This window comes from Pneumocystis carinii (assembly GCF_001477545.1).
Source record: "Pneumocystis carinii B80 chromosome Unknown supercont1.10, whole genome shotgun sequence".
Lineage (NCBI taxonomy): Eukaryota > Fungi > Ascomycota > Pneumocystomycetes > Pneumocystales > Pneumocystaceae > Pneumocystis > Pneumocystis carinii.
Genome location: NW_017264722.1, coordinates 301,102 through 328,372, shown reverse-complemented (window position 1 = coordinate 328,372; position 27,271 = coordinate 301,102). Strand labels below are relative to the sequence as shown.

Genomic DNA, 27,271 nt, shown 5'->3' with positions numbered 1-27,271 from the left:
CCTCTTATTAAAAAAACATGCACAATATAAACCCAGATGTTACCCAATAGCTTTGATATTTATTAGGGATTTATTGGTTAATTATGGTTTTTTATCTGGCTGATAAGCTATTGTCAGTGTATTTTTAATGGGATTGAATAAATATGTATATATGGGGATTGGATAAGGGAATTTAGGGTGTTATAAGGTTCTTGAATAGCTGTATAATTTTATTTGAAGATAAGCAATTAGCTAGAGATATTTAATTTTTAGGGTGCTCGTTTACGCTTGATCGATGGGTTTCCGAGTGGTTGATAAGGAATAGGAAGTATTGACGAATCAGTAAGGTTATTATTAGAGAAAGAAGAAGCAGAAGAAGCAGAAGAATTGTCTTGTTTTGTTTTATATCCAGATGAAACCGCTATTAATTAGATGAATGAGAAATTTGAAGTGATATAGTAGGATGAACTAACCTTTTCGTCTGGAATAATTAGCTGATTCTGATCATTAATTTGTGTTTGTTATTAACTTACATACGCATTCCGAGATTTAAAAGGGACATTTGTGTATCTTTTGTCGATATTGGTTTATCACTTGTTTCGCCATATAATTCTTCTTTTCCGGGTATTATTTGTTTTTTAGGACCTTTTGACAGTATTTCTCTACTCATTCTATTTATTTTTATGTATAGTCACTGTCAACTTTATTGTTTTTTCTGGAAAAAAACAAAAATTATGCCAATTTTATAGGGAAAAAAGCTTATTGTGCAGATTGATTTTTTGACTCTGTTTATCACTTTGGTTTCTCTTTTTTCTCTGTTTTTTACTCTTCTAAACGAATTGGACCTTTCTATGGGTGATATTTTATATCGTTAAATTTGCCAGCAAATTTAACGACATTTTTTTGTAGATTTTTTTGGTGCCATTTGATTAGGCGAAACTCAGGCAGAACTGAGCAAATATGAGGAGTACGTCTATATATGGAGCTGCCAGTCTGTTATGTTTTTTGTTTTTGTCTTTAAATCGTTTAATAATACCGGTAAATGGGGTAATTCTTGCTATTGATTATGGGAAGGAGTGGATTAAAGGAGCCATTATTAACCATGGAATCCCTATAGAAATAGTTCTTACGAGAGAATCTAAACGTAAGGATCAGAGTGTTATTGGTTTTAATGGTGATGAACGGGTTTATGGGACATATGCAGCAGATTTAGTGAGTTATTGAGGGGCAGAGATGTTTTTGAACAGGGATTAAGTGTTTCGTAGTTGTTTAGGAACCAGTCGTTAGTTTTTCCGTCATTAAAGTCGTTAATTGGAAAGCCTTATGATTCTCGAGAAGTTAGGGAATATATGTCATTATATAGGAATATTGAGCTTATTCCTAGTAATAATGGATCAGGAGTAGCATTTGTTCATAATGATAGAACATTTACGGTTGAGGAGTTAACAGCAATGATTTTTGAAAATTATAAGAATATGGCGGAGGATGTTGTGGGGGAAAAAATAACAGATGTTGTTATAACAGTTCCATCATTTTTTACAGAGATTGAGCGACATGCAGTATTAGATGCAGCGGAAATAGCAGGATTGAAAGTTATTTCTCTTGTAAATGAAGGATATGCAAGTATATAAGATTTATAGTGAAAAGGTTTATTTGTAATAAGGGTTATTAGTTGCGATTAATTATGCTATGACTCGTATATTTAGTAATGAATCTCAATATCATATTTTCTATGATATGGGTGCAGGGAGTACAACAGCTACATATGTTTCATTTAAAACGCTTACTCTTCTGAATAATAAAACTCTTACGCTTTTGAAAGTGATAGGCGTTGGATATAATAGGTATTTTGGGGGTGATACAATCACATGGAAGCTTTTAGAGTATTTAATACAAGAATTTGAGTTATCGAAAAGGCCGCTTATGAAGGATTCTATAAGATCAAATCCAAAGGCAATTACCAAGTTATTTCATGAGTCATCACGAATCAAACAAATTCTTAGTATAAATTCTGAAGCCCATTTAATGGTACAAATAATGAAGATTATTATTATTATATATATATATATTAACTTGTGTGTTAAAGATTGAGAATCTCCATGAGGGTATTGATTATAGTATTAAAGTGAGTCGAGAAATATTTGAAGGATTGTTGCGAGGATTAGTTGATGACATAAAAAAACCGATCACTGATGCTGTTTCAATGACTTCAAAGCCTATTCGATTTGTAAATTCAGTTGTATTAGCTGGAGGTGGTGCAAGAGTTCCTTTTGTTCAGAAAGAAATAGAAGCTTTGGTCGGATCCAAAAAAGTTGCAAGAAGTGTAAATGCAGATGAGGCCGCAGTATTGGGTAAAGATATTTGATATTTTATATTTTTTCTTACTTCAATTAAGGTGCTGTTTTTCGAGGAGCTGGTTTGTCAGGACAGTTTCGTGTAAAAAATATTAAATCGACTGATATTACTATGAATTCTGTTTTTATAAGTTATCCTGATCTACATGATAGTAAGTTTTATGGCTGAAAATACAGGAAAATTTAATATGTTAGGTTCCAAAGTTGTTACACATTCTTTATTTTTAAAAGGGATGGAATTAAATAAAGACAAGACTGTTAATTTTGCTCTTTTAAGCGAATTTAATATTATTTTTTCGCATGTTGTAGGTTTTAGACTTCCAGGAACTGAGTTTGCTACTGTCAAAATAAGTGGATTTAATGACTCTGTTGATTATTTGAAAAATCAACACGATAATCAGAGTTATTGCGAAAATCTTGCTACATCTGTTACGTTTAGACTCAATTTTTCAGGCTTGATTACTGTGAAAAGTGCTTTTGTAGAGTGCAGATCTAAAGTCATGTCCACATTAAGTATTTTAATTTATTTATTAAAAAATTCTAAAGCTCCTATTAGATTTTTACGAAAAGTCTCATAAAGAATATGAACGCAAATTATTTGTATTATTTCCTATTAATGTTATTATTTATATAAGCTAATTGAAAAAATAGGAAGAATATAATTATGTTGAATATTACGATTCTTTAGAATCTAATGATGATGATGATGATGATGATGATGATAAACTAAAAAGAAAAAATACAACAAGACCTTTGGATTTTGAAATTTCATATACGAATTTAAATCCTCAAGATAAAAACTTTAAAATGGCTTCTAGGAATATGTAAATAATTTTAAATTGTTTTTATTTTTTTTAATTTTATTAAGGTTACTTAATTTAAAGGAAATAGATAAGAAAAGAGCTGCTCGTGATGAAGCAAGGAACCTTCTTGAGGCTTATATTTATAACGTTCAGGAGCTTCTTGAAATTGACGAATTTATAGCTGTTAGTAATCAAGAGCAACGTGAAGAATTGTCAAATGTTGTTAAAAGTGTAAGTGAATGGCTTGAAAAGAATGGAGATGTGTCAACATTGGAAGAATTGACTGAACGTAAAAATATTATTAAGTATGTTTTTGTATGTTATATTTGTTATTAATTTTTTAGAGCTTTAGAAAGCCCTATTTCAGAAAGAAGAGTTGATGCTCGTGAGCGATCTTTTAGAATTGATGAGTTAAGAAGACGAATAGATGGCTTTATGCGCTTTTTAAACAGCCTTCCTATTGAGAAAATACGAGAGCCATTAGATGACTCTGATGGTGATAAAAAAATACCCTATAAAAAGATTTTAGATGAAGCTGGCTTTGGTTCAGGAATGAAAGAAACTATGCGTGATGTTGAAGAACCTGGTTTTAGACCTGAAGATGTTGAAGCTTATAGAACAAATGCTATAAAAGTTGAAAAATGGCTTGATGAAAGCATAACTGCCCAAGATGCCTTAAAACCTTGGGAAAATCCTGTGCTTAAAGTCAAAGATATAATGTCAAAAATATGGGAATTGGAACAAACTAAAGAAAATATTCGTGTTATGGAACAGATTTATTTAAGATCTCGGGAATATTTCAAAAAAAATGCTGAGAAAGAAAGACAATCTGTTAATGAATCTAACCCTTCTGTTTCCATAGAACAAAATTCTACAAATGCTACAATGGAGTTACCTGTAAACACTACTCTTGCAGAGTCTGTTATATATACTGATATTTGATAAATTTGATGTAGATAATAATAATGTATATAGTATTATAGTATTTATTAGTTTCTAACGTGATAAAAAAGTTATTTCGGTTTTTTTTCATATATTACTGTATTTTTTCATGAATATGAATTATATAATATCAAATGAGTTATTTTTAAAAACATATATTAAATTGTTTTGATTTTGCTTTTATTAAATATGGAATGATATTATTTGTCCTGAAATAATAGTCAAATGATATTTATGTGTATTTGATTATTAGTTATATTTAAGAAAAATCATGTAAGAAATCGTTGGAGAGGTTCTCCAAGATATGATTCTATAGTTATAATAAGTTTTTGTGTAGAATATTCAATTTTCTCATTTTTGTCTTCTAATGCTTCTGAAATGAATGGTATAGTTTGTGGAAGTGTTGCAAGCCATTCTCCTTTAAGTTTAGTATAAAGTTCTTTTTGAGTTTCTAAAGCAGCAAGACGTACTGCTGTATTATCAGAATTCATGTGATTGAGAATTAGAGTATTAATCGTTTTATAATGTTCATCTGAAATCGTGACTGATGCTAACTGTGCTATAGAAGGAATTAAATACTTTTCTATTTTGTATCTAGGAGCAAAAGATAAATAAGATATAAGTGCAGGTGCAATTTTTGAAAATCGTATAGAATCTTGCCAAAATTCTGTATATATTAAGATTAAATATGGTATAATGTAAGCACTACCTTCTGTATCATGCAAAAGGCTTTGATAAATTGAATTTATAATTGCCTCCCACAGATCTGAATTTAAAGAAAAGGTTCCTTCTTGTTCTTTTTTAAGTAATTCAATAGTATCATCAAAAATATGAGAAAAATAATTTGTTACAATTGACTATTAGAAGTGAGAATTAATGTTTATTTCTGCTAATTTATTACTTTAAATCGTCCCAAAAATATTCCAAGAAATTTATAAAAAATCAATAAACGAGGTTTTGGATCAATTTCTATATTTTCTTTATAAAAATCTTTAAAAGCCCATTGACGAAAATTAAGAAACAAAGGTCTAAATGCTATATCGTTTAATTTCATAATTACTTGTATAAATACTTCGAGTGCCTTTTCTTTTATAGTTATTATAATCTAACATAAGCCTTAATTCCAAATAATTAAAAGGAGCTTACTTTAGTATCTAATTGATTATCATGTATCATATCAAATATTTCAAGAAAAAAATTAAATAATTTCAATGAAATCTTTTCTATATCTTCTTTCTTGGAATTCTTTATAGTTATTTCTAATAAATCAAGACTAATTATAATAGTCTAAAAGATGTTAGTTAAATATATGATTAATGAAAAGTATACAGTTTTGTCTAAAGTAATGATATACTTCCAAGATTGTGAAATTGACGAAAATATTGTTTTTAAAGGAAATTTATTTGCTATAGCATTATTTAACGAATTTTTTATTATAATTAATTCCTCATTTTCTGTAGGATTTTTATATAAGTATGCTTCAAGCATTAGTTTTGTATAGGATAGCATAAATGAAGGAATAGAATTAATAAGTGCTTCCATAAGAGAACATACTGTTATTTCAAAAATATCTAACATCTATTAGATAATATAATGGAATAAATATAAGTTTACCATCATGTGACTCTTTAAGCTTCTCTAAAATATAAGGAACAAAGCTTGGAAGTTTTGGGACCAAACGAGGCCCTAGGCATTCACTAAAATGAAGTTAATTTATAATAATATTTTAAAATGTATACCTTAGAATTGTTATAGAAATACATGATAATATTTGAAGATCTTTGCTTTCGTTTTTAAGTCCAACTTCAATTATATTTTCAAGTATTTGAAAAAACTTTGCAGGATTATTTTTCCCATATCTTTTTGCTATAACATTAATGCAGATAAGAGCTGAATATGTTAATTCGAGACCTTTTTTAAATGTATTTTCAATAATATCAGGAAGAAGATCTATTGCTGCTAATTCTGTATTGGTATTTTCTAATGATTCTGTCTCAATTTTATCTTTTAGAATAACACAAGCATTTAAACGAAGCTATTAAAACGTAAACAGTGTAAAAATATAATAATTGATATAATTACCCTGAGATTTTTTGATGTTAACATTTTTTTGATGGTAATAGTGAATGATTTTATAGGTAAAAGTATAAGAGTTTCTTTTAATACATATTGTAAAGAGTCTTCAAGAGCTAATTTAATTAGTATTAGTTTAAGTTAAAATAAAGATATAGTCCTACTTTTATAAACTACAAATATTTCTTTCATTTCAATTAGTATTTCTATAATTTTATAAATACTAGAATATACGTTACTATCATCAGAGATAGTTTTGTGTATAGTCAGAAATAATTTTTTAAAGTGTTTTGAAGCAAAAACATTGCCAATAATCTTAATAAGTTGAGAACGTAAACTATTCAATCTATCGTCATCAAATTCTGAAGTATCTATCAAGATGGAATCATCTGGAATGTCTAATGTATTTATAGTTAATGATTTTGCAAAATCTAAAAGTTTCCAAAAAGACTATAATAGATTTAAATTTAAAAAAGTTGAATAAAGAATATTTACCAATAGCTGTACTTCTATGTCAAATGATGTAGATAAAGATAAACAAAAGCTTGCAATTGTTTTAGCCTCTGTATTTTTTCCTTTTTCTTCAAGATTATATTTCATGTTTAAAAGTAAAACAAGGAAGGCATATAAAAAATCATTAGGGCCTAAGGTTTTGATAAGAATAATAAATAGTCTATAATTATATTAAAATCATTGTTTAATGTAGATATAGAATATTTTACTTGAGTTTACGATGATCTGGTATATGAGTAAATGCATTTACAAAACTCGTTAATATTGTGGAAAAATTCACTACTATATCGGCTTTTTTATCTCCATTGTTAGAAATAAGAGCCGGAATAACTTTTTGAATAGTCTTAAGATGTTAAAAGAAAATTAGCAGCAAACTATTGAAATATATACCTGTTCAATAATATATTCAGAAAAATCATTATCTTGATGCAGAATATTTGTTCCCATAAATGTGAAAATAGGCATAATATTATGAAGAATTAATTCAGGTGCTGTTTTAGCAATTGTTGTAATAAGTAATAAAGCGCGGTTATGAACATGAGGAGTCGGTGATGAGCATATGCAGTTTATTAAGAGGTCCATACGAATTGTTTTAGAATCGAAACTGGTAGACTAACATGATTCGTAAGCAAAAGAAACTTTTTAGAAATAAAATAAATACAGTGTTACTTGTTATTTTCTGAAGGCATGTAAGAATAATTTGTTCTGGATATGCCATTGATATTCTTGTATTTGTTTCTAAAGTAATTAAGAAATTTAATGAAGTAAAAAGAGGTGTAATTAATTGTTGTTTTGTTTCAGGATTGTTTTTTTCTAATAGTTCCAAAAATATCGTAATATATTGTAACTCTTTTTCTATTTCCCTATTTTGAGAATCTCTGTCTTTTTGAGATTTAGTTAATAATGATGAAAGAAGATCTTTTAAATTTAAGCTAGAAAATAAAGAAATAAAAACTTCTTCAGGGATCTCAATATCATTAAGCATTTTTGTAATTATTAAAGATGTTGACTAAACTTATTAATCTTTATTTAAATAAATTTAAATACTTACATTATTTCTATTTTGACTATGATCAATAAATATTTTGCAAATATCAAACATAATACTATGTTCGATAGAATTCCATAATTCTGAAAGCCGTTCACATGCCCCAATAACAAATTCCGTATGATCAGACTGTGCAATTTCTAATAGCAATTTTATACCAAGACCATTTTCACCTTCTACGACAATTTTGCAGAGTTCTTTAATAATTAAAAACTTATTTCTTGCTTCCATTTTCATATTTTGATAACGTTTTAATTTTGGAAGAAGAATTTTTGTTTTATGAATGTTTTTTTCAGTAGAATTATTAATTATTTGCAGTAATTTAAACCAAACATCCTGAAGAGGACAATAAATAATATGAGAACATATAAATTTTAAAATAGAACGACCAAAACTAAAGAAACTTTAGATGGTTACAATTTCTTGGATAGTTAAGTACCTGATATCTTTTTTGTCATTTGACTCGAAAACTTCAGTAAGTATCTTACATATATAATTTTTATCGAGGATGCATTCTTGAATATTAGGCATTAATATTTTTTTAAGAAATCTTTTTTCATCTTTTCTTGAAAGCCAGATAAGTTTGGAAGACTTTTTGCCATATATGTTATTAAAACCACATATTATAGAATCTTCTGTTGAAGAAATTCTCAATTTTTCTATTAAAAGAGGAATTACTTTTGATGTAGCCTCCCTTATTTCTAATGATTCACTATTTAGAGGGATCAAAAGATATGGTATAAAAAATTGGTAATCGATATTTTCATTTTCATTTGATAAAATTACTCGACATTGTTCTAAAGAAGTTATTATAGAGCTTTTTATATTAATATCATCTAAGTTTTGGCATGTCCATATTTGAGATAAAAAGTAAAGTTTAAATGATGTATCCTGGAAGATAGAGTTCGAAAAAAGTATATTAATTCCTTCTGGATGTTTGCATGCTATATGGAAAGCTTTGTAAAATAATTGTTGATTAGAATCTACAAAAATTAAGTTTTCTGAAATAACATTTTGAATGTTATTAATTAAATGTGTAAATTCTTCTGTTTCTGTATTTTCTTCAATTATATTTGTATGTTCTACTACAATATTTTCCAAAACAGATGGAGGTGATGGTTCCTAAAGAATTCTTAGGATTTAAAAAAATACATAAAAAACTTACTATAGTTATTTGTAGAATATTTTGTATTTCAGTTATATCGTTTTTAAATATTTTTGTTAGGTCTTCTAGAATAGGCTTAAATTGTATATCTTCTTTAAACTTCTTGACAATATTAGAAATATAATTTCTGGCTTCAACTGGTAAATCTTTTGAATGTATAATTTGAAGGAATAAAGAATGTATAATTGCTTTGAATTCATCTTTTGAGAAATATATTTTTGAAAAAAATAGTTCCAACTCTTCGAATAAAGAAAAATCATTGTTTTTCATTTTATCTTCTATTAAGCATTGAATATAGCCAACAATTAATTTATCTGAGCGATATTTTTCACCAACCATGATAAACTCTTTGTTAATATTCTCAATTTTTAATAATGATTTAAATACGGGAATAGGTAGAGGTTTACATCCTTCTCTCGTTTGTGCAAGTTGTGCCAAACAAATAAGTCCTGCATTTATTGTAACTTTGTTTAATGTTCTGCTTACTAAAGTTAATGCAGTAATTAATGACTTTTCCGATAATGAATAATTAGAACTAATAGTAACTAATACTATGTAGCATGCAATCTATATGTTATATAAATACTTTTTTATTAGATGTTTTGTATTGATACCTGATATTCTGATGATTGTGATAATAGTCCTTCTAAAACATTTGGAAGAGTTTTTGAAATAATTTTTTCTTCATTTTCTTGATTTTTCCTCATAATATAAATAGTTTCTGCAACACATGTAGCCCAAAATTTTAAAAGAATTTGATAATCTTTTTTTTCCTTAACTTTAGACTGAACATATTCCATAAATAATGAAAAAAGAACTTCATTATTTGATAATGACTTGGAAATTATATAATGTGTTGGATTTATTCTGTTATTTTTGAAAGGAAGAAGAAATGACCATGTCGGTAAAGGTATGTCTATAATTGATAAAACTTTCACAAAAAAAGGATGCATATGATATGGAAGAATTGAAAGTAAAAGAGAATTCTGATTCATCTTATGTATCCTATTTAAAAAATAAATCATCTTCCAAATATATATATATATATACTTGAATCTACGTATTAACCATTCCAATACTTTTATAGAAGGTTTCAGCAAAAAATATGGTGCTAGAATAGATAAAAATGCATCAATAGAACTGTCAAGATAATCATTTTCTGATTTCGTCTATTTAAATCAATATTCATGATAAAACATGTTAAGATTTATACTTGTGTAAAACGATCTATGTATTTAGATTCTTCTGAGAAAAGCGTCCTTGAAAAACGCTTAAATTTAGGTTCAATATTCGATAACTCTATAAATCCATTGTTTGCAATAGAAAATACTGAATCTAGATCTTGATCTGCTGCTTCTACTGGATCAAAAAGAAGCGACGATATTTTTTTTTCTTTATCCCATGATTCTAAATGATTTTTATGAATCTCTTTTAACTGACAGGCAAGAGTTGTCATTTCTGAAAAGTATAAGTCTCTTAATAAATATTAAGAATTCTATCTTTTCTAAACTCCCGCTTCTATTGCTAATATAAAAAGGTTACGTCGTATACAATTAAAAAAGGATTTTTATATTAAAATAAATATACAACAAAATTTTTATTTTTAATATTGAAATTATTAAATAGAAAGGATTATCTAGTAAAAATATCCAATAATTTTTCCAGCTACATGTTTTCTTCGAGCTTCGTCATGATCCATAATACCAGCACTTGTTGTTAAAACTATAAATCCAAATTGTCTAGAAGGTAGTAGCCGAGTAACCCATTTCTCAATATCTATAAGGCGAACATTAAATCTGGGTGAAATCACCCCACATTTATTTAAACGTCCATTTAATTGAACAACGATTTTACCATTACGATGGTCATCAATTTCTTCGAATTCTCCAATATAACCTAAACCATTTTAATTAGTATTTATTTTCCTTGATAGATAATATTAAAAAAATATTAATTTCTATCTCATTTGTTTATAAAATAGCTTCAAAGCTTATATTTATAAATCCATTTTAACCATCCAATTCTTTTTTTTTAGAAAAAAAAAAAAAAACATATTCATCATGTCTCCCTTATTCTTTTTTTCATATAACAGGAATTTCATACCATGTTTCTGCATAACAGTCAAAAATTTTAAAATAACTTTACTCGATGGTCGAATAAGAACTTGTCGTTTTCCTCGCTTTTCCTAAATACCATTCATTTCTTTTTTCTATTTATAAATATAAAAACATACTGCATTCATAATCCCATTCAAACAATCATTTAATACCGATATACGAACCATTTCTATAATTATTCTACTCTTTAAAATATTAATATCTCTTAATCTATTATTTTATTTCTTACCCTAATAAAGACACAAAACTAATTGCTAAATATGATTTTTTTTTATTTATAAATGTTTTTTTTAATGATTTTTAACCTTTTTTTTTATTGGAATATTTTATTTCTTGACTTTAAGTTCGTCTCGTTTAAAAATGTGACTGAATAAAGTCCTAACCCGGAACCCTAACCCTATAGCTATACCTAACCCTATACCTCACTCTACTCTTAGCTTAATCCTTAACCTTTTCTATTAATTACTCCGCATAAATCTTAACCCTAACCCTGGCCCTGTCCCTATTATTAATGTTGATCGTACTTACCCTGACCCTAAGTGTTACTTAACCCTGGCCTTTCTTTACCTTCAATTAAAACACTACGCCTTAACTTGTATGTAATCCTAATGTTAAACCCTAACCCTAACCCTTGACTTTATTATTAAACCCTAACTCTTGTACTTGTATTTAAGCGTATTCCTTAACTAATCCCTAACCCTGACCCTTCTCCTCTTCTACCTAACCCTTGCCCTGCTCTCAGCCCTAACCCTCTACTCCGCCCTAACCCTCTCCTCCTCTTAATCCTAACTTCTCTTTACCCTTCTTACCCTTCGTCTTTACCTTTAACCTTTATACTAACTCTTACTCTTACCCCTAACCCTAGCCCCTTAACTTCTGCCCTAACTCCTAACCCTATTCCTAATAACCCTAGCTCCTACTTAACCCTGCTCCCGCCCTAACCCTACTCCTGTTTAACCCTATTTTACCCCTCTATAATTAGGTCTAACCCTACTCATTTGATATTACACAGCTTAACTACATATATTTATAGAGATTTGGATGAGCCTAAAAATAAGGCATCAGCTCTTTAAACGGATGTTTTCTCTCTCTAAATAAAGGGAAAAAACAGTAAAAACAATGCGAACAATACTGGCTAACAGATATTGTAAACGCTTGGTTACAGTTAGACCTATTGTACGATGTTGGTCAAAGATAAGCAGTGGACAGTCTAGAATATTATCTATTTTATATGGTTCTAGACGGTTTATTGGGTCTAAAGAGGGGTTCAATGGGTTATGGGGGAAGGGTGTTGATGAACGATGGAATTATACCAAGATTCAATGGTATTCGATACCTCTTACGGTTGGTATAGTGTATGTAGTTTTTGTGCACTATAGAAATGTGAGGAAGAAGTATAAGACAGAGGATGTATTAGAGGAGAATGATAGGAGGGTTTCAGATGATATTCATGTATGTGGTTTTTGGCAGGTGGGGTGGGGTATAGTGTATGAAGGGTCCTGATTCAACAGTTTTATATTTTAAGGTCACTTCCTTTGAAAGCGCTTTCTAGGATATGGGGAAAATGTAGTGAAATTACGCTTCCGATTTGGATGAGAGTTCCTGCATTTAAATTTTATGCATGGGTATTTGGATGTAATCTTTATGAGATGGCAGAACAAGATCTTAGAAAAGTTAAGAATTTTTCGGAATTTTTTTATAGAGAATTGAAGCCAGGAGTACGTGAAATTGATAATGATGCATTGATTGTTTCACCGGCAGATGGAAAAGTGCTTCATTTTGGGTTAGTTGAAGGACGAAGGATTGAACAGGTTAAAGGATTATCGTATTCTTTAGATGCATTGATTGGTGATTCTTCAACTTTATCTAATAATGAGATTGTCTTTGATAAAAATTTTGTTAAAGCTTTAGAAGAAGAAATGCATTTTTCAGGAACGAATGGGATTTCACATTCACATATGCTTTATAACGAAAATGGGAAAAAATATGGAATTCATGTAAATATTGATAGTATGCTTATTTTTTATACAAGGATGCAAATTTAATACATATTAGATGCTAATAAAATTGGAAAGGATATTATACTTGGATATGACATTATGGATAGGTTAAAAGAAGGGAATAGTTTGTATTTTGCTGTTATATATCTTTCTCCTGGCGATTATCATCGTTTTCATTCTCCTACAAATTGGGTTGTAGAAAAACGGCGTTATTTTTCAGGTATTAAATAAATATTATGTTTTATTTTATAAAAAAATTAGGGGAACTTTATAGTGTTTCTCCATATTTTGCTAAAAGAATAACCAATCTTTTTATTTTGAATGAAAGAGTTGTACTTCTTGGACAGTATCGCTATGGATTTATGAGTATGATACCTGTCGGTGCTACAAATGTTGGTAGTATTCGTATAGATTTCGATAAAGATTTCAAAACCAATGTTGTGGAAAAGAATGCTCCAAAAGGAACTTATACAGAAACAACATATTCTACATTTTCGGATTTCTTAAAAGGTTATCCTTTACGAATAGGTCAACAGATGGGAGGATTTAATTTTGGCAGTACGATTATTTTGATTTTTGAGGCTCCTCAAGATTTTGAATTTTTAGTTTCTGAAGGAAGTAGGATTCTTATGGGTCAATGCTTAGGAAGAGTTAATAATAGTAAAGTTTATTAAGTATATTTTGTAAAAATTTTGGTTTTATTAGTCTTAAAAATATGTTTCATCACTCTAGATGCTACAAAATACATACAAGTAAAAAAATTAATCTTTAAATATTTTTTAACATGTCAAAACTATTAATTACATCGTTTTCATTCAGTTTGATCCTGTTAAACGATGTACTCAATAAGTTTAATCATTTTCTTACTCTTATATTATTATTTCATACACTGCATTTTAATTCTTTAAGGAATTTTTTGCAGGATGAAATTAACAGAGTTTAGATTTAATATTTCGAAGTTCAACTCTTAAAAAATTTGTAATTTTTAAAAATAATACAAATAAAATATAACTTTAAATTATTTTTTATAATCTTGTCTTTTAAAAGAAGCTTGTAATTAAATTTGTATAGAAATACAAATTTTGAATTTTAATGTGGTTATATATATATATTATATAGGATTAATATTCTATGATAGTTTTATTTTATTATATTTAAAGAGTTGTTATTTGTTATAAAAATAAATATTTGATATTATAGAATGTTGTAATCTAAATATTTTTAAATTACAAATTAATGCTATATTAATTGATTGTTTAAGATAACATTTTTTAAATAACAAAGAGTTTATAGATTTTTGTTATATTTGAAAGCTATTTTATGGGAAAATTGTATTTTTAAGCTTTATTTTAAATTATATTTAAAATTATTTTTTTAATATTAATGAATTTCATAAAAAATGCAGAATATTAAGCCAAATTAGTTTTAAATAGTAGTGAATTATTATAAATGTAGTTTATGATAAGAAATATAATAAATTATAATAATTATGTTTAACAAAATGTCTTTTATATTATAGAAATGTATTGAATTTGGTAATATTCAAAATTTTAAGTTATGTAAAACAGTCTAATTATTTTAAAAATATATAAAATACTTTAATACACCATTTTTGAATCAAATATTAATATTTATAATCAGTCCATCTTCTATTTTGAGATTGATAAAGACATATAATATAGTAGATGTTTTGTTTAATCAATATGTTGTAATTCATATTTCTTTCCACGAAATCCTGATATATATGCATTAGTTTGAATCATATCTCTTGGATTCAAAATTGAAACATCCCATTTAATGCTTTTAAATCTATTTTCTATAGGTTTTAAGAGTATATCATACTCATTTTCATATTTTTTTTTAAGAAAGTCAATATCCTGTTGAATACTTTCTAGTGAATAACCTGTCATAAAGATTACACATTGAGTTTCTAATAAATATTTTATCGTTTTGTCCCAAGTTGAAGGATATGTGATCCCTATTGCAGGATTTGGAAGATAAAAAATGTCAAAACATGGATCAAATGATCCAAATTCGCCCTGTTCATGTAATTCATGGTAATATTTTGAGTACGTGCTAAAAATTAAATTTGGACTAAAGTTTTCAACTATTGAATCTGAATTGGAATCACGTTTTGACTTATTAGATATATTAGAAGCTTCTGGGCCAATAAAATAAATATGAAATAAAATATTTGGAAATAAATTAGCACCTCCTTGCATCCATAGAAATCTTGGTAAAGTACTTTCTGCTCTTGCTCCTAAGACGAATATTCTTAATGATCTATTCATATTTAAAAAGGCGCCAGAATCCATATGCATATTCCCTGGATGTGCATGCAAAGTAGACCTGATTGCTTATAAAACATAAGTAAATAATTTATTAATATTTTTGAAAAACCTAGTAGAGATTTAAGCCCTTCTATTGTTAATCCGTTTTTTAAATTGTATGGTGAACCTTCATGAATAACAGATAAAATAGTAATTGGATATGTAAGCAATTTTGAAAGATGTCTAACTGATCTTGATGAATTAATTGTTTTAAATGAGCGTGTATGAAAAAATGAATGCCAACTATAAAAATTTACAGTTGCATCTTGAAATTGAGAAACAGGTAGTGAAAATTCATGCATTTCTCTTCCACTGTGCAAATCATGTTCATCTTCATTTATTTCTCTTAATTTTTTACAAAATCTTTCATGTTGATCATCCATTTTCCATTCAACCTCTGAATAATGTGAAGGATATCCACAATTTGGGCATTCAAAAAAAACAGGCTTACCAGAAAGTGGACATTTTGCATATTGCTTAATCATTTTTGCTTTTTTTCGAATATTTTCAATAGGTGATTCTGAAAGACGATGAAAAAGATTATCTTCAGATAGTATTTGTCTGTTTTCTACCCTTTTAAATGTATCCTTCTTCTTAAAAAATGTAAAAATATAACGTTTAAATTCATAACATTGTATCTTTCTGTTTATTACTGAATAATGTTTTGTATAAAAATATAACATATATCTAATTTTCGACATTTATAATACACCTATCATTCAAAATATCCCTTTTCTGATCTTTATATGTTTTTCTCTTAAAATTATTTGTTGATTGTTTTCTACAGTATTATATATTAAATTTAACGTCCTGCTATTAAATTTTTGTTTTTTCTTAATTTCACTTCAGATTATCATTTTATAAAAAAATCTTTGATAGAATATTCATTTCATACAAAATTTTTCTCTGTTTCTTAATTATATGTTTAACTTATGTTTCAATTTTTGTGTTTCTAATGTATTATATAAACCCTCCTTTAAAAATTAAATACTCAATATATGATAAACTTTTATAATAATAATAATAATAATATAAACTAGTTTTGGTTTTTTTTAAATCAAATTGTAGTTATATTTTTTATTATAGGGTAAACGAGGATTTTTTGTAAACGATGAGAAATGAAGTGAAGAGTCTTGTTTATGGATATTTTTAATAAAGATCTGGAATATGCATAGTATTAATGATGATAAGGAGGAGGTATTTTGCAAGGTGAGGGTTCGGATCAAGTGTTCAGTTGTTCCATATTTGAGTGAATTTACTATTGAAATAAACAAAAATTCGACAGTAGAAGTATTGAAAAGTCGGATTAATAGTCTATTTAAAGGATATATTAATACATTTGATTATCGGCTTATATTTGATGATTATATTGTTGGGAATGATCAGAGTATTAGCCAGTTTATTAAAGAGGTATATTTTTTGTGTAATAGATATGGGGTATAATTTTTGTAGGGTTCAGATGAGGTTATATTTCATTTGATTATGGTTTCTAAGATGCTTTCGTCATCATCAGGGTCTCAGGATATGTCTATGGCATTTAATGCATTTTCTAATGATATATTTAATCATGGTTCTTCTGGAACAGAGAAAGCAGAACAAAATGTATTTAATGAAGGAAATGGGTCTAGTTCTAGTCATGGATGCCATGTACGGTTACCAGTTTATTATCAGGCAGCAGTTGTTGAGTAATTTATAAAATTTATGTTTTATTTTTTTTGAATTGGATTTAGTAATAAACCATGTCTTTTCAAGGTTTCAAGTTATCCTAACATACCTGTTTTGAATAATGGCTCTATTTTTTCTATAGGGGGTGATAATTCATATCAGATTTTATTAATGTCATCTGAAAATTCATCACAATATTTAAATCAAAATGTACAAAATGATTCACAGTTTTCAAGAACTACTATTAATCCAGATCTACATCCACAGGATCATAATGCAAACAATGAACGCTTACGTATGGCGTTTGTTCATTTATGGTTATTTATAAGATTGGCTTTTTTTGTTGGTCTTTTTTCCGTAAACAGTTCATGGATACGATTTTGTACATTGGTTTTTATTGCACTTCAGTTTTTTTGTATGTTCATTTCTTTTTTTCTTTTTTTCTTTTTTTTTTTTAAGATTAACATTATTAGTTTGGCATACAGGACATTTAATAAGTTTAAGGCTCTTTTTTCAAAGAATAATTAATCGAGGTAAAATAAAATTTATTTATTTCTTCTATCCTCTAATGCTTTGAATTTAGACAGAGATCGAAACTCGTCACGAAATGAGCAGTCTTCTCTCAATTCAGAGCATGGATTGTCTCAATCTACTTCTTATGATCAAGAAGATGCTAATGAGCCTGTTGAATTCAATTGGAGAAGAAATTTAGGCCACAAAATTCTTACATTTATTATTAGTTTATTTCCTTTGACGGAATAATATCGAATTTAATAAAGGATCTTTTTCCTTCCTTTTTCATAATTTCAACATGAATATTTACATTGAATTATGGGGCCTTTTGTTAATCAGCTAATAATTATTTAAATATACATATCATTCAGAGAGTTTTTTTCTTAGATTCATTAAATACGTTTTAGATTTTTTTCCGAAATAATTGAAAATGTATCTTACCAATGGGTGCAAAATATTGATACTATTAATAAGCATCTACACATGTTTTAATATAACCCTTTCTTCTTTGAATCTAAAGATGTATATAATTATTACTAAATTCTTTAATGCTAATATTGTTTTTATTCCCATTCAAATTGTGTTTATTTTTTAATAAATATAATTTATTTTATGTCTTAATTGACTTCTACAATCTAAGTTAAACACTTGTTAATATATAACAATATTATATGATACCCTCGATAGTTAGGGTTTAACCTTATATTCACCTAATTTTCTTATTTTATACGATTTTTATATGTATTTCCAGTCTTAAGAGAAATAGAGATTAATTTGTGTTTATATTTTTTGGTAGACAATTAATAATTCGTTTTTTAACTGTTTTTATTTGTATATAAGTCGTTTTCTCTATTTAAAATGGCAGCAATTATGCCGAATATGTTCTTATATTCATTGTCATTACTTCCTCCATCGGGTATTAGTCTAACAGTTGTTGGGCAATTTTCAGGTCAAAAGCAACAGGAAATAGTTGTTGCTCGTGGGTCTCGTCTGGAACTTCTTAAACCGGATCCTAATTTGGGAAAAATAAAAACATTGTTATCACATGATGTATATGGGATAATACGTTCATTGATAGGGTTTCGTTTGGCAGGAACTAATAAAGGTGGATTTTATTATTGGAAATGGGACTATGAATCTTATGTATAAATAGATCATTTAATAGTTGGGTCGGATTCTGGTCGTATTACAATTTTAGAATATAAACCTGATATAAATGTTTTTTCGAAAGTTCATCAGGAAACATATGGGAAATCGGGTGTAAGAAGAGTTGTTCCTGGTCAGTATCTTGCAGTTGATCCTAAAGGAAGGGCCACTATGATAGCATCTATTGAAAAAAATAAGCTTGTATATGTATTAAACAGGGATTCTGCTACGAATCTTACTATTAGTTCGCCATTAGAAGCTCATAAAAGTTGTTCTTTGGTTTTTTGTCTTGTTGGATTGGATGTAGGGTATGAAAATCCCGTATTTGCTGCTTTAGAAGTGGATTATACAGAAGCTGAACTAGATCCTTCTGGAAAAGCATATCGTGACACACAGAAAGTAAGTTTTATTTTTTTTTTTTATTATTCTCATTTTAGGTCCTTACGTATTATGAACTTGATCTTGGGTTAAATCATGTTGTCAGAAAGTGGACTGATCCCGTTGATCGAAAAGCTAATCTTCTTATTGCGGTTCCTGGTGGTACTGATGGTCCGTCAGGAACTCTTGTTTGTACAGAGAATTCTATATTTTATAAACATAAAGGAAAAAAAGTTCATAGAATACCCATTCCAACACGCATGGGTCCATTGGCTAATCCTAAAGCGAATCAGATTGTTGTATCATATGTTGTTCACAAAATGAGGGTATGTGCATATGTTTATTTATTTTTTTTTGAATGCTTTTAGGGTGCTTTTTTTTTCCTCATTCAGAATGAGGACGGTGATTTATTTAAAGTAACTATTGATCTAAATGATAATGAAGTAAAATGTTTAAGAATAAAATATTTTGATACAGTACCAGTCTCTACAGGACTCTCTATTTTAAAATCTGGGTTTTTGTTTGTAGGAAGTGAATATGGAAATCAGTATGTTTTAATAGTGATTTTTGTTATTTATTCATTAATTCTAGTCATTTATATCAATTTGAGAAACTCGGTGATGATAATAATGAGATCGAATTTTCTAGTGTTAATTTTCCTGTTTTGGATTTAAATGAAACATATGAACCTTCATACTTTCGTCCTCGACCTTTGGAAAATTTACTTCTTGTAGACGATATGAATAGCATGAATCCTTTAATGGATTCTAAGGTTATTAGTATTTTCATAAATAGGAAAATGTTAATGTATTAAGATATTAAATCTTACAGATGAGGATGCACCGCAAATATATGCTCTTTGTGGTCGAGGTGCAAGATCTACTTTTAGAATTTTAAGGCATGGTTTGGAAGTTAATGAAATAGTTGCAAGCGGGCTTCCTGGATCACCTACAGCTGTTTGGACCACAAAACTTATTTCAACTGACCAATATGATGCATATATTGTGCTTTCATTTGTTAATGGAACTTTGGTTTTATCAATTGGTGAAACTGTTGAAGAAATTTCTGATACAGGTTTTCTCTCTTCTAGTCCAACGTTAGCAGTGCAGCAACTTGGTGATGATGCACTAATTCAAGTTCATCCTAAAGGAATAAGACATATTCAGGCTGATAAGCGTGTTAATGAATGGAAAACCCCTGCACATCGAAGTATTGTACAAGCAACTACAAATCAGAGACAAGTTGTTATTGGTTTGTCAAATGGGGAAATTGTTTATTTTGAGCTGGATGACGAGGGAAATCTAAACGAGTATCAAGATAAAAAGCAAATGACAGGTTCTATTACGAGTTTGAGTATTGGTCAAGTGCAAGAAGGACGACAACGTCATCCATTTTTGGTATTGTTTCTTATTTTAGGTTTTAAATATATTAATTATTTAGGCTGTTGGGTGTGATGATAGTACTGTAAGAATTATTTCTCTAGAACCGGATAATACTCTTGAGAACCTGAGTGTACAAGCATTAACGGCTCCTCCAAATTCCTTATGTATTATGAGTATGAAAGAAAGAAATATTGAAACTTTTTATCTTCATATTGGTTTAAATAATGGAGTATATTTAAGAAGTGTTCTTGAGACTTCTACAGGTCAGCTTAAAGATACTAGAACTCGTTTTCTTGGTTCTTCTCCAGTGAAATTGTTTTGTGTTACGATTCAGAATCAACTTAGTGTTGTTGCTTTATCTTCAAGACCCTGGTTGGTATATATCATTAATGCTTCTCTTCATCTTGTTCCGTTAATTTATGAGAGTCTTGAGTATTGTTGGGGTTTTTCAAGCGAACAATGTCCTGAAGGTATTGTAGGGATTCAAGGACAAGATTTAAGGTAAGAGGGTTATTTTATTAATGGTTTAGGACTTTTATTATGATGAATTGAATTGTAATTATTTCTTATGATTAATTTTTTCCAATTGTTCCTACTGATATTTTTTTGAATTCATATAATTCTATATTTTTATGATATTTTTTAACATATAAATAGGATTTTTACTATTGAAGGGTTGGATAACGTTCTTAAACAAGATTCTATACCATTAACATATACTCCTCGTCGATTTATTAAGCATCCAAATGAACACATATTTTACATTATTGAATCAGATCATAATGTTCTTCCTTCTAATGAACGGCAGAAACGAATGGAAGGTCTACAGAATGGTGATTCTTTTGTGCTTCCTCCTGAAGATTTTGGATTACCTAGAGGCTCAGCCGGAAACTGGGCGTCATGTATTACAGTTCTAGATCCTCTTGCTAAAAAAGTTCTTTCTAAAATTGAATTTGATGATAATGAGGCTGCATTTAGGTACTTTAAATATTTTATATGATTTTATTTGAATATTTTTTAGTATTGCTATAGTAACTTTTAAAAATCAAAATGATGAGATTTTTCTTGTAATAGGTACTGGAAAAAATGCTATTTTGTCACCTAAATCATTTTCTTCTGCTTATATTAATATTTATCGGTTTATTGATGGGGGTAAATCTGTTGAACTAGTTCATAAAGTAATTTAATGTTTTGATTTTTTGATTACTAAATTATCTATAGACTGAAGTAGATAATATTCCTTTGGCTTTACTGGGGTTTCAAGGTAGACTTTTGGCTGGGTTAGGTAAAATGTTACGAATTTATGAAATGGGAATGAAGAAGTGTCTGCGTAAATGTGAAGTCCGGGTACATTTTATTCTTATTTTATATACTGTTTTAATTGAATATAGGCTGTCCCGAATTGTATTGTTCAGCTTCATACTCAAGGAAGTAGAATTATTATTGCTGATATCCAAGAGTCTATTCATTTTGCTGTTTATAAATATCTTGAGAATCGATTAATAGTTTTTGCTGATGATATAATCCCTCGGTGGACTACAAGCTTTACAATGTTGGATTATGATACTGTAGCTGCTGGTGATAAGTTTGGAAATTTTTGGATTAATAGATGTCCTCCCGAAGTTTCTGAAAGTGCTGATGAAGATCCTTCTGGTGCTCAACTTATTCATGAAAAATCATATCTTTTTGGTGCTGCAAAAAGGCTGAAAATGTTGGCTCATTTTTATGTAGGGGATATGTTTACGTCTATGCATAAAGTTCAATTAATTGCGGGTGGACGCGATATTATTGTTTATACGGGGATGATGGGAAGTATAGGTATTTTTCTGCCTTTTGTAGGAAGAGAAGATGTGGATTTTTTTCAACAACTAGAGGCACTTATGAGAACAGAGGATCCTTCATTAATAGGTCGAGATCATTTAATATATAGAGGATATTATGTTCCTGTAAAATCTGTTATTGATGGTGATTTATGTGAGGTAGCTTTTTTTTTCTTTTTTTTTCTTTTATTTATAATTGTTTAATAGAGGTTTTTAATGCTTCCATATGACAAAAAACAAATGATAGCTAATGAGTTAGGTAGTATTAAGATGTTTTGTAGAATGTTAATTTGGTTAATATTTTTTAGATCGTGAAGTTTCTGAAATAGCAAAGAAAATTGAAGATATGCGAGTAAGAGTAGCATTTTGATTTTTAATATCTATTTGTATGATTGCACGAAGATGTTTATATTTGTTAAGGTTAAAAAATATTTAAGATTTAAATAAAAATATTTTGGATTTTATCTTTTAAATACTTTGTATATAATTGTGTTAGTATTTTTGTTCTTATGAATTGCAAAAGAATTTGGTTATGGTTTTTATAGTAATAAGTTTTTTTATGTAAATATTTCATGCATCATAAAGATTAGTTTTAGATTTAATTGAGCTTTTTTAGAAATTGTTCAATAAATAATTTATTTGATTAACAGTTAATTATTGAAAATTCAACATTTTAAAAATTATATCAACTGAAATAACATATTTTAAAAATATTTATTATTGCATAATGTTTAAAAAATCTTTAGAAATTATCTCAGTTATCAGAATTTTAAACATAGTAATGGTTTTGAAAAGACTTTTGTATATATATAGGTATAATAATATTAATTTAGAGAAATTATCGTACTTTAAGATGCTTTGAAAAGGCTATGCTTGTATATGGAAGGATATCAGTCTCGTCTGCTGCATATCTTTAATAAAAAAATTAGAAAAAGTGAATTAGATGAAGGATTTTTTACATTCGGGGAGCAAAAACTTTTACTAATCTTATATGAGTATCTTTTCCATTTTGATGATTCGCTTGTACACAAAGCTGTAATAAATGTGTTCTCAAAAGTCCACTTAAATCATTAAAATTATTTCATGCATTATTAAACTAACTCTTTTCCACAATCTCCTAATGATATATGTACCCACCCACTAGGTTCATTTAAATCAAGTGCCATAACTTCTTGTAGGTCATGGAATCCTGTTCCTGCCCTTACTGATATTTTTGAAGGTGTATATGATTCATCTTGACGATATTGGGTATAAAAACTTAAAAGCTACACAATATTATTAAATATAATATAACATTAAAATTTAACCTTTATTGAAACTTTTTTAATAAAATGAATGTTTATATAATGTGGTTGAGGGCCATCTGATCTATTGAAATGATATTAAATAAAATTAAACAGTAATTTTAAATTTACTGCCAAAATGTATCTACATTGTCATTTCGAAGTTGCTCGACACCAAATCCAGGTTTTGAAGATGAACTAGTATTTTATAAATATCAGAAAACTTTTTGAATGAGTTCATACACTGTCCATGTTGCAAGATTTCCTATTTCTCTTTTGTCATTTTTATCTAAATACTGTTAAAAAAATAAGAGCTTTTGAAAGTTCTTACTTTCTATGTCTGAATCAAGGTCAAGTACTGAATCTATTTCATTATTGCCATCAAAATCCTGCATATCTGGCATTTCTAGATCCATGATTTTGTTGAATATATTTTAAGATGTTAGATTTTTCGAAATGTTGGAATGTTTTAGGATACAAAAAAATTATGTATTAAATTCTTCTATATATTATTTAAAATTTTAAATTAAGTTAATTGTCATCTAGTATGCTTTCTTGACTATCTTCATCGTTATCATCATCAACATCAATATCAAAAATTTGGTATCTTTGTAGATCGTTTGCTAAAATACATCCAATTCTCCTTCCAGGGAGACCATTTATAGTTATACTTTGTGGTACAAAATCACTAGTAAATCTCCTACAGCGTGAAAAATTAATTTTGATAGAATCTTGTTTTAATGTAAAATCAAATAATTCTTTAGATGTATTTAATATATGTTCTTTGTAATCGAGTTTAATATAGTTAAAATCTGCAAGAATGTATTCTTCTGCATATTATTTAGACTGTTTTTTTGTACCAAAAGATATAGTACCATTGTCGTTTTTATATAAAAGTAAAATAATATTTTTATCGTCTACAAAAGCTAAGTCTTGTATTATCCAAAATTCTTGTGAGTTAATTGTAAGATCAATAGACACGTATTCACTATTCATTGATATTTTAGTGCCATCGTCATGCAAGTTAAATCTTATAATTTGAACTTTTAATATTATTAGAATTATAAAAAATAAATAAATATAACCTACAAATATGCGACGAAAATATGTCATCTTCCTTTTTTTTCGGATATCCTGCTATGTATACGGAATAATAATTATCCTTTAGCTATTAATAGTAATAAAGTAATTTAGAAAATTACGTAATCTATTAATCTCATATCAAGCAACGCATTAGATAAATTCTTGCTTAATAATTGATGCATTAGTCGAGTCCACTGGTTATTAAGTTCTGCTGCTGGCTTATTAAAGATTAATGTTCCATATGACATTAAATTTTCTAAAATAACTTTAAAACTAAGTCTAGGCCTTTTTTCTTGAAAATTATAGCTATATGAATCGAAGTTATTAGGCAAAATAAGTTTTTCATCGCTAGTGATGAATTCTGAAATAGATGATGCTGGAAATACAGTTTCTATAAATTTTGCAACTTCTAATGCATTTGCAGGATGAAGTGTTGTATCCGTAACAAGTTCTGTTGGTGAAATTTCTTCAAAGATAAATTTCATCCATATTGTAAATGATTTAAAAAGTTGTACTTCTTCATTTATTTTCTCGATGAAATTGTATAAATTTTCTATAAATATATGTAAGATATATAAACATGCCTGTATTTTTTTAGAGTCTATGAACATCGGTTTTGCTGTTTTAGGCCTAAAGTAAATTAGTTATAATTATTAATTATGAATACGATATAAATACCATTTTGCAAGACCATTTAGTTTGCTTAGTAATAAGGCAACTCTATCACATGCAGGAAGTATATACTGATGTGTTAATTTGCGAAGATTTTCATAGCTTGCTAAAGAAGTTTTTTCCCATTTTTTAAGACCCTATTTAATATTTAAATTTAATTATAATTTTAAGAAATGTGAAATTCCATACTCTTTCAGTTAATCTTTTAGTCATCCAATCCCTTAATGGAGCACTTGGAATTCCTGTCATTACTAAAGAAAACAACTCTAATCGAGGAGTTGCCACATTAGCAACTTCAAATAATTAAATAACAGTTTAAGCAAAGTAACTTAATTACCATTATGCTCATTAAGGCAATCATAAAATGCTTGTAAATATTCCTGTTCAATATCGTTCATGTTTTGCCATTCTTCTGTTATAGTTGTAATTCCCTCTTTAATATACGTAAGAAGAAAATGAAAATTTGTAGAGCATTTTGCAATCTCAGTAACAGAAGCTCCAAGAGCTCTAAATGCTTTCATGTCTAATAAATGGATGAAAACTTCTTGAGTTTGTTCATTTTTTGATATAGTCGATTGGATGCGCAAATCAGATGAAGAAAAATGACATAACAGTTGTCTTTGAGTCTAAAGTAATTAATGTTTTTAATTTACAACTTATAAGGAAAAATGCATTGGTAATTTTATCTGTAGAAACTAAAGGTAAAAGAGCAAGATGAAACAATCCACAAATACTAGATATTATAAATTTATATCATAAAAATCCATACTATATTTAACCTTATATGAAGATTTCCACGCATATCTCCTGAAATAAGAAGATCCATTTCATTAATTTGTTTGTCCTCATTATTAGTTGAAACAAAATTGGTTAAAGATGAATTTGAAAAATTTCTATAATTAGGGAATTAAATAAAATAAAATGAAGAAATACGGACGCACCTAGATTTTTCACTTGGTATAGATGCTAAACGTGGTAAGAATTTTATAGGATCGAATTCTTGTAAAGACTAGTATTTGTTAGTGTAATATGTTATAAAGAAATAATAAATACAAATTGTTCTTCAGAAAATGATAACTTCCGTTTTTCTGTTACCCAACTAACTAAACTAACTCTGTCAAATTCAGGGGCTTGTGGTTCAATTGTATGTAAAAGTAAGCCATCATTGACATTGTAAAGCCTAATGGTTCCATTACTTAAACCTACTACCAAAACTTTTCCTAATTTATAGTTATTTATTGCCAAACTCAATATCTTTTAGATTACCATCAGGTCTCCAAGTAATACTTGTTGCCTCATGATTTTTGTTTAAAGTTTTCCAAACACGACTTCCACTTAATCTATATACCCAAATTTCATTAGATGTTGTTATAAATGCTAGTAAGTCCATTGATGGACACCATGATTTTAATTTTATTGTTTCAGGTAGTACTTTTTCTCCCAGTATTTTAAATGCTTGTTTTTTATTGGAAATTTTCATTTTATTACTCTTTGAGATTTTAATGATTGGTTTCTGCAGTTAGAAAAGCTAATAATAGACTGAATAATTTTTATGAAAACCTATGACTTTGTCTTCGTAAATTTAATGCTTTTTAGCCTTTGGTAGAAAATAGTTTTAATTTGTAAAGAAATTTTATATTTAATAATTATTTAGAATATTTTAAATGATTTACTTTAAAAATGAATACATATAATATCCGTTTATGTAATTTTAACTCACATTATATGAAAGCAATTTTTTAGTTCGTAAAGTAAGCTTTAAACTTATTAAATATTGATATTTAAATGCTAATTTTTGGTTTTATTAATTTTAATAAAACTCGAGATATTAGTAAATATTTTTTTTAATGTAATTTATAAAATACTGATATTTGAGATTAAAATAGATATTTAACAGTTTTAAATTATATTTTGGATATTTAATTTTGAATATTTTTGTAATTTATATAGAATTAAATGTTTAGAAATAATATGTATATTTTAGAAAGAAAAGAAAAAATTTAAA

The 27,271-nt window shown here is 27.8% G+C and overlaps 10 protein-coding genes across 10 annotated transcripts; 4 read left to right on the top strand and 6 right to left on the bottom strand.

Moving 5' to 3' along the window:
• Positions 1-202: 202 nt before the first annotated feature.
• T552_02388 (hypothetical protein) lies at positions 203-695 on the bottom strand. Its single transcript, XM_018370933.1, has 3 exons — positions 513-695; positions 453-460; positions 203-400 (listed from the first exon to the last, which is right to left on the bottom strand). The coding sequence occupies exons 1-3, from the start codon at positions 647-649 to the stop codon at positions 249-251; spliced, it is 297 nt and encodes a 98-aa protein (XP_018225451.1). The 5' UTR covers positions 650-695; the 3' UTR covers positions 203-248.
• Positions 696-939: 244 nt separating this feature from the next.
• T552_02387 (hypothetical protein) lies at positions 940-4,150 on the top strand (the record flags this gene model as incomplete). The annotated part of the gene is made up of 10 exons (XM_018370932.1): positions 940-1,191; positions 1,245-1,602; positions 1,652-2,007; positions 2,066-2,330; positions 2,375-2,485; positions 2,529-2,846; positions 2,890-2,933; positions 2,985-3,157; positions 3,202-3,441; positions 3,481-4,150. 10 exons carry the CDS (start codon positions 940-942, stop codon positions 4,076-4,078), a joined length of 2,715 nt encoding a protein of 904 aa, XP_018225450.1. The 3' UTR covers positions 4,079-4,150.
• A 151-nt stretch (positions 4,151-4,301) lies between these two features.
• Positions 4,302-10,378, bottom strand: T552_02386 (hypothetical protein). Its single transcript, XM_018370931.1, has 19 exons — positions 10,091-10,378; positions 9,928-10,046; positions 9,492-9,882; positions 8,878-9,444; positions 8,152-8,834; positions 7,716-8,106; positions 7,326-7,673; positions 7,055-7,276; positions 6,874-7,007; positions 6,647-6,824; positions 6,316-6,601; positions 6,161-6,267; positions 5,818-6,113; positions 5,693-5,775; positions 5,408-5,649; positions 5,225-5,365; positions 4,980-5,183; positions 4,788-4,935; positions 4,302-4,745 (listed from the first exon to the last, which is right to left on the bottom strand). The coding sequence occupies exons 1-19, from the start codon at positions 10,331-10,333 to the stop codon at positions 4,348-4,350; spliced, it is 5,181 nt and encodes a 1,726-aa protein (XP_018225449.1). The 5' UTR covers positions 10,334-10,378; the 3' UTR covers positions 4,302-4,347.
• A 91-nt stretch (positions 10,379-10,469) lies between these two features.
• T552_02385 (40S ribosomal protein S22) lies at positions 10,470-11,251 on the bottom strand. Its single transcript, XM_018370930.1, has 4 exons — positions 11,224-11,251; positions 11,111-11,179; positions 10,981-11,062; positions 10,470-10,773 (listed from the first exon to the last, which is right to left on the bottom strand). Exons 2-4 carry the CDS (start codon positions 11,159-11,161, stop codon positions 10,514-10,516), a joined length of 393 nt encoding a protein of 130 aa, XP_018225448.1. The 5' UTR covers positions 11,162-11,179; positions 11,224-11,251; the 3' UTR covers positions 10,470-10,513.
• An 816-nt stretch (positions 11,252-12,067) lies between these two features.
• T552_02384 (phosphatidylserine decarboxylase) lies at positions 12,068-13,714 on the top strand. The gene is made up of 4 exons (XM_018370929.1): positions 12,068-12,464; positions 12,506-13,004; positions 13,050-13,214; positions 13,256-13,714. Exons 1-4 carry the CDS (start codon positions 12,114-12,116, stop codon positions 13,666-13,668), a joined length of 1,428 nt encoding a protein of 475 aa, XP_018225447.1. The 5' UTR covers positions 12,068-12,113; the 3' UTR covers positions 13,669-13,714.
• Positions 13,715-14,644: 930 nt separating this feature from the next.
• On the bottom strand, positions 14,645-16,053 carry T552_02383 (hypothetical protein). The gene is made up of 2 exons (XM_018370928.1): positions 15,395-16,053; positions 14,645-15,350 (listed from the first exon to the last, which is right to left on the bottom strand). Exons 1-2 carry the CDS (start codon positions 16,023-16,025, stop codon positions 14,689-14,691), a joined length of 1,293 nt encoding a protein of 430 aa, XP_018225446.1. The 5' UTR covers positions 16,026-16,053; the 3' UTR covers positions 14,645-14,688.
• A 392-nt stretch (positions 16,054-16,445) lies between these two features.
• On the top strand, positions 16,446-17,797 carry T552_02382 (hypothetical protein). The gene is made up of 5 exons (XM_018370927.1): positions 16,446-16,734; positions 16,777-17,009; positions 17,055-17,404; positions 17,463-17,522; positions 17,573-17,797. The coding sequence occupies exons 1-5, from the start codon at positions 16,492-16,494 to the stop codon at positions 17,749-17,751; spliced, it is 1,065 nt and encodes a 354-aa protein (XP_018225445.1). The 5' UTR covers positions 16,446-16,491; the 3' UTR covers positions 17,752-17,797.
• Positions 17,798-18,314: 517 nt separating this feature from the next.
• On the top strand, positions 18,315-22,644 carry T552_02381 (hypothetical protein). The gene is made up of 13 exons (XM_018370926.1): positions 18,315-18,607; positions 18,656-19,047; positions 19,086-19,352; positions 19,395-19,573; positions 19,618-19,798; positions 19,842-20,423; positions 20,467-20,909; positions 21,066-21,386; positions 21,430-21,586; positions 21,630-21,755; positions 21,800-22,387; positions 22,436-22,487; positions 22,537-22,644. The coding sequence occupies exons 1-13, from the start codon at positions 18,361-18,363 to the stop codon at positions 22,596-22,598; spliced, it is 3,597 nt and encodes a 1,198-aa protein (XP_018225444.1). The 5' UTR covers positions 18,315-18,360; the 3' UTR covers positions 22,599-22,644.
• Positions 22,645-23,020: 376 nt separating this feature from the next.
• On the bottom strand, positions 23,021-23,973 carry T552_02380 (hypothetical protein). Its single transcript, XM_018370925.1, has 7 exons — positions 23,843-23,973; positions 23,755-23,800; positions 23,644-23,709; positions 23,536-23,596; positions 23,330-23,493; positions 23,188-23,289; positions 23,021-23,139 (listed from the first exon to the last, which is right to left on the bottom strand). Exons 1-7 carry the CDS (start codon positions 23,925-23,927, stop codon positions 23,067-23,069), a joined length of 597 nt encoding a protein of 198 aa, XP_018225443.1. The 5' UTR covers positions 23,928-23,973; the 3' UTR covers positions 23,021-23,066.
• Positions 23,974-23,997: 24 nt separating this feature from the next.
• Positions 23,998-26,792, bottom strand: T552_02379 (hypothetical protein). Its single transcript, XM_018370924.1, has 12 exons — positions 26,533-26,792; positions 26,320-26,486; positions 26,208-26,275; positions 26,046-26,159; positions 25,939-25,999; positions 25,604-25,892; positions 25,456-25,559; positions 25,273-25,403; positions 24,714-25,224; positions 24,601-24,673; positions 24,387-24,554; positions 23,998-24,341 (listed from the first exon to the last, which is right to left on the bottom strand). The coding sequence occupies exons 1-12, from the start codon at positions 26,744-26,746 to the stop codon at positions 24,043-24,045; spliced, it is 2,199 nt and encodes a 732-aa protein (XP_018225442.1). The 5' UTR covers positions 26,747-26,792; the 3' UTR covers positions 23,998-24,042.
• Positions 26,793-27,271: the final 479 nt, after the last annotated feature.

Coding starts and splice junctions, on each gene's coding strand:
- T552_02388 (XM_018370933.1), bottom strand. CDS start 649: ATGAGTAGAGAAATACTGTCAAAAGGTCCTAAAAAACAAATAATACCC.
- T552_02386 (XM_018370931.1), bottom strand. CDS start 10,333: ATGACAACTCTTGCCTGTCAGTTAAAAGAGATTCATAAAAATCATTTA. Junction 9,445..9,491: donor CACAATCATCAGAATATCAG/GTATCAATACAA, acceptor TATAACATATAG/ATTGCATGCTACATAGTATT. Junction 6,114..6,160: donor TAACATCAAAAAATCTCAGG/GTAATTATATCA, acceptor ACGTTTTAATAG/CTTCGTTTAAATGCTTGTGT.
- T552_02385 (XM_018370930.1), bottom strand. CDS start 11,161: ATGGTTCGTATATCGGTATTAAATGATTGTTTGAATGGGATTATGAAT. Junction 11,063..11,110: donor TGAATGGGATTATGAATGCA/GTATGTTTTTAT, acceptor AATGGTATTTAG/GAAAAGCGAGGAAAACGACA. Junction 10,774..10,980: donor GACTGTTATGCAGAAACATG/GTATGAAATTCC, acceptor AAAATGGTTTAG/GTTATATTGGAGAATTCGAA.
- T552_02384 (XM_018370929.1), top strand. CDS start 12,114: ATGCGAACAATACTGGCTAACAGATATTGTAAACGCTTGGTTACAGTT. Junction 12,465..12,505: donor ATGTATGTGGTTTTTGGCAG/GTGGGGTGGGGT, acceptor CTGATTCAACAG/TTTTATATTTTAAGGTCACT. Junction 13,005..13,049: donor AATTCATGTAAATATTGATA/GTATGCTTATTT, acceptor AATACATATTAG/ATGCTAATAAAATTGGAAAG.
- T552_02383 (XM_018370928.1), bottom strand. CDS start 16,025: ATGTCGAAAATTAGATATATGTTATATTTTTATACAAAACATTATTCA. Junction 15,351..15,394: donor AGGGCTTAAATCTCTACTAG/GTTTTTCAAAAA, acceptor ATGTTTTATAAG/CAATCAGGTCTACTTTGCAT.
- T552_02382 (XM_018370927.1), top strand. CDS start 16,492: ATGCATAGTATTAATGATGATAAGGAGGAGGTATTTTGCAAGGTGAGG. Junction 16,735..16,776: donor TTAGCCAGTTTATTAAAGAG/GTATATTTTTTG, acceptor TAATTTTTGTAG/GGTTCAGATGAGGTTATATT. Junction 17,405..17,462: donor TATTGCACTTCAGTTTTTTT/GTATGTTCATTT, acceptor TAACATTATTAG/TTTGGCATACAGGACATTTA.
- T552_02381 (XM_018370926.1), top strand. CDS start 18,361: ATGGCAGCAATTATGCCGAATATGTTCTTATATTCATTGTCATTACTT. Junction 19,799..19,841: donor ATCCTTTAATGGATTCTAAG/GTTATTAGTATT, acceptor TAATGTATTAAG/ATATTAAATCTTACAGATGA. Junction 20,424..20,466: donor GACAACGTCATCCATTTTTG/GTATTGTTTCTT, acceptor TTAATTATTTAG/GCTGTTGGGTGTGATGATAG.
- T552_02380 (XM_018370925.1), bottom strand. CDS start 23,927: ATGGATCTAGAAATGCCAGATATGCAGGATTTTGATGGCAATAATGAA. Junction 23,597..23,643: donor AATGTAGATACATTTTGGCA/GTAAATTTAAAA, acceptor TCATTTCAATAG/ATCAGATGGCCCTCAACCAC. Junction 23,290..23,329: donor TTAGGAGATTGTGGAAAAGA/GTTAGTTTAATA, acceptor TAATGATTTAAG/TGGACTTTTGAGAACACATT.
- T552_02379 (XM_018370924.1), bottom strand. CDS start 26,746: ATGAAAATTTCCAATAAAAAACAAGCATTTAAAATACTGGGAGAAAAA. Junction 26,276..26,319: donor CATTTTCTGAAGAACAATTT/GTATTTATTATT, acceptor AACAAATACTAG/TCTTTACAAGAATTCGATCC. Junction 26,160..26,207: donor ATACCAAGTGAAAAATCTAG/GTGCGTCCGTAT, acceptor CCCTAATTATAG/AAATTTTTCAAATTCATCTT.